At 39.0% G+C, this 4,225-nt stretch overlaps 1 protein-coding gene across 1 annotated transcript in view; it reads left to right on the forward strand.

Annotated features, from left to right (window-relative positions):
* snx22 (sorting nexin 22) overlaps positions 1–2,972 on the forward strand; it is an 8,477-nt gene extending 5,505 nt beyond the window's left edge. The window contains exons 4-7 of the mRNA XM_005731438.1: positions 1,004–1,095; positions 1,622–1,654; positions 1,789–1,856; positions 1,952–2,972. Coding sequence (XP_005731495.1) covers positions 1,004–1,095; positions 1,622–1,654; positions 1,789–1,856; positions 1,952–2,097 — 339 coding nt within the window. The 3' untranslated portion in view covers positions 2,098–2,972. The remainder of the gene's footprint in view (positions 1–1,003; positions 1,096–1,621; positions 1,655–1,788; positions 1,857–1,951) is intronic.
* Positions 2,973–4,225: the final 1,253 nt, after the last annotated feature.

Here is a 4,225-nt window from a genome sequence, read left to right on the forward strand (position 1 = left end):
GTAAATGGAACGATGTCAACATTATGTCCATGTAGAGTAGATGGTCTGACGATTTCTTACAAAGTGAGAACTAGATCAGATTATTTATTATTTATGTTCTAAATTAAATTATTTCTAATTTGTTGGGTAGTGAAGCTAACCTTTCTGGACCAGCACAACAATTGCCCATCTGTTCCTGCTGTTAGCATCATAAAAATGTGACTGATTAAGTGTGAAGACAAACAGCTCAGTAGGATGAGAAACGGGCTTCAAAGTGTTGATGTGTGCTTTCCTCTCTTTGGAACGTGTTGTTTATCTCAATTTATTCTAATATTGATACAGAAGTAGTAGAAAACTATCCTTGAACCCAAACTTTCTCTTACTAGAAAGTGTTAAAAAGAACGAACAACTTCACTTGTTCCCCAGTGTGCATATTAAACAAATATGTAGAACTGCTTTCGTGCATTTGCACAATATCTCTAAAATTAGAGACATCCTGTCTCAGAGTGATGCTGGATAAACTACTTCATGTATTTATTACTTCTAGGCTGGACTATTGTAATTTGTTGTTATCACGATGTCCTAAAAACTCCCTGAAAAGGCTTCAGCTGATTCAAAACGCTGTAGCGAGAGTACTGACAGGGCCTAGAAAGAGAGAGCATATTTCCCCCATATTGGCTTCTGTTCATCTGTTCATTTAATGCAGAACCAAATGTAAAATCGTGCTCCTTGAACTGTATAGAATTGATCTTTTAAACTATTATTCAACCATGACTAGATTTAGATAAAACCCCATCAGCTGACACTTACTCGGCATCAAAGAAATTTGCAAGGACCTCACTGAGTAACGCACAAAACTTTAGTTCAATGGATCTGTGATTCTCATTTTGTTGATGAAAGATCATACTTTATAATATTATGTGGTTATACTACTGTCTAAATAAAGGTGTTTTTTTTCCTTTCTTGTAGATGTTTTGCCCCTAAAAACTGTTAAAGAAAACATGCTCTTTTTTTTTCTCTCCAGGATGTCATCTACCAGTATGAAGATGTGCCGCAGGTGCTGCTGGACTTCCTCCACGTTAGACATTTCCACACGGGGAACAAGAGCAGCATGGAGTAAGTCCTTCAGTCTGGAGAAGCCGGACATTTTGCTATATTTAGCGCCTCTATTAATGGTCACGGAGGGAAATGTGACAACATAATAAATCTTCAGAAACAGCGATCTGGAGCAGTAGCAACCCTGACTCTACCCCACAGTGCATTTAATGAGGCTCTGTTAAGTCCCTGCTGCTCCTACAGAACACACAGCATGTGTAGGGTGCAACTAATTATAAAGACTAGTGTGCTATATGTAGGCACACTAGTCTTTATTAGTTGTGTCTCTTTAAATTATACTGTAAATGTAATAAATCCTTAAAAACATGGACTGTATATAAAAGATGGAACCAGCCACCATTCTTTTACCTGTTGGTTTTGGGAATCTGAAGCAAGTGACAAAAGCTGCAGTCCCTCGAGTGGCTCATTTTAAAAGTCGTCCATCCCTGCTAACTCCATCGTATAAAATGGCCAACTATGCAGCATCACAAAGCATTTCATTTTGAAATTTTTGGCAGTATTTAGTAATTATCTGCTCTGATTTCAGATCGCTTGATGAACTTGACAGCCAAGATGACAGGTGGGAGTATTACTGGTATTTCCTGTTTCTCAGTATTTGTGCAAATAGTGTTTCATACGAATGATGACAGCTGAGTTCCAACTCGCACTCATTGCATGAAATCAATCAATTATGTTTTGCTTTCGCTTACTCAGTTATCAGTTTACCAATCAGCGAGTGCTGGGATTCTTTCAGGATCCTTATCTCACCGACAGCACTTCAGGTAGGGTGAACGCACGGCATGGAGAAATTAGTTTTGTTGTTTGGTGCTTTACTACAGATATGGAAAGTTTCTTTAAAGCAAAGTTTGTCTTGCAGGTCTTCCAGATGTGGTTGTAGATGGGGTTCTTCAGGGGTTTTACCCCCGGGACGTCCGGGTCAGCTTCAATGCCCCCACAATCGCTGAACCTGAGCCCACCCTCCCCACATCTGACCCCACCCAGAAGCCTAATGTTCTAACTTAAAGTGAGCTATAGCTAAAAACACATGATTTTCAAAAAGAGTTTTTTTAAGAAAACCATCAGCACAACAAGACAAAGCAAAAGAAGAGTTTCTGTATGGTTGACCCAGTGGGACTGAAACCCGTCACCCAGGCTTTGTTGCTGCAGTGCTCCACCCATTGTTACTACAGCACAGACACGGCGCATGGTTTATTTCTCTTTTAGTGTCTTCTGAAATCCAACTCGCATTGTGGCAGATTTGAGAAGTAGGTCAGATGACTGGTGGGGAAAAATAACAGAGCATAAATGGCGGAAGTTGATGGAATTTTAGGGGAAAGAAAATCATGGCAGACTAAATGTGCCATTATCAGTGGAGTTCGTGCTGTCGCCACAGGGATCTACGTTTTAGAGTAGAAATGCTGAAACTATGTTCCAGATTGGGCACCGTCAGTGGAAAAGATGTATTTAACGTTCTCGTATTTAAACCAAGTAACACAATATCTCATAGAGCCGTTTTAATTTTTTTACACTGTGAACATGATGGACAGCATCAGGCAGTATGGTGTTGTTCATACTGACTGATTCAAACCACAGCCTCAATTCTCGTATAATTCACTGTGTCTAAGCAAGTGGGAAGTTATTTTAAAACAAAGGGCTAGATTCAAAGTTTAATGAAATATTTTAGGAAAACACTTTACACATTTTAGGATATGCTCGTAACCGTTTAACCTGTAGAGTCATAACCAGGAGTAGCACAGAGCTAGTGCATACAATGTCTAATATCCTGACTGTAATATATTTTAAATATGAGGTGACATTTTAAAGCCATATTTGTTCAGTCAAAGGTTTGACATGTGACTTTTGTACCATGTTTATTGTAAATTTGTAATAAAGAGTCGAACTGGTCTCGTGTGAATTTTCTTTATGAACATGCAGAACAAGAAAATGCACTTTCTTTTGATGGAGCAGCTGAAGGCAGGGGAAGAATTATTGTGTAGACACTTAGAAGGGTCTTCATTGATATAGTAATACACATGGACTAGCTTATCTGCTAGCTGCTAGCTTATCTGCTCTGTTTATGCAGAGAACTGCTTTGCTCCTGCTCTTCTCAAAGTGCAGTCTTTATTTTTCTGCACAGCTGCCACACCCACTTTGCTTGGAGTAAGAAGTAGGAAGTAACAATCTGAGAATTATTGTGTAGACACTTTCTATCTTTAGGTTGGAAATGTATCCGTTTACAATCATAAGCCAGTTTCCCCTGTGGATACGGAGATAGGATTACTGGAGTGACAACAAATGCTTTCAGAATTTGTTATTGGTCCCCCAAATACTACAGTGGCTATAACTAGACACTAATAACAGTTTTCTGAAACTGAAGCTTAAGACGGCACCAATCTTCTCCACATTGAACTACTGCATTAAACAGGCATTACCGGATCCACTCTATTCCATCTGCAGCTGATGCACAACACTGTTGCACGGGTCTTCATTGATATAGTAATACACATGGACTAGCTTATCTGCTCTATTTATGCAGAGAACTGCTTTGCTCCTGCTCTTCTGCACAGGTACCTTCTATGTCAAGGCTGGTGAGTAAGGGAGACCATGTCTTTCCCCTCTATTAACATTTGAAAAGAAAATCTTAAATCCGCCTAAGGTGTGTTAAGAATATAAAGGGTTAGTTTGTGTTTCTGGTCTCTGGGTTCCCTTATCTTTAACTCATATTTATTTCATATTTTGGCCCCAAGCATCTGAAGTTGCACTTTGTTGTCTTTGGTCATTTAATGTTTCTGGCAGCACTCCGTTCTAGAAACTTTCTAAACTTTGTTTCTAAAGCCTGGTTTGGGTTCAAGTGTTTCGATTAAAAACAATATTGATATCCACAAAGGCTTTGAAATAATTTGAATACCCAATCTAATGCATTTTTTAAAAATATATAAATTAGTGATTGAGTGTGGCAAATACAGTAAAAAAAAAAGTGCAGTCTTTATTTTTCTGCACAGCTGCCACAACCACTTTGCTTGGAGTAAGAAGTAGGAAGTAACAACAAGCAGTTCAGGCAGGACTTGTGCTTGCTTGTAAAGATGTTATATGGCTGGGGTTTTGAGTGGCTTCCTATTTTGTTTGTTTCAGAACCAGGGCCCTGTTTCAG

The sequence above is a fragment of the Pundamilia nyererei genome, unplaced genomic scaffold (genome assembly GCF_000239375.1).
Source record: "Pundamilia nyererei isolate P.nyererei 1_Seehausen unplaced genomic scaffold, PunNye1.0 scaffold00043, whole genome shotgun sequence".
Classification (NCBI taxonomy): domain Eukaryota; kingdom Metazoa; phylum Chordata; class Actinopteri; order Cichliformes; family Cichlidae; genus Pundamilia; species Pundamilia nyererei.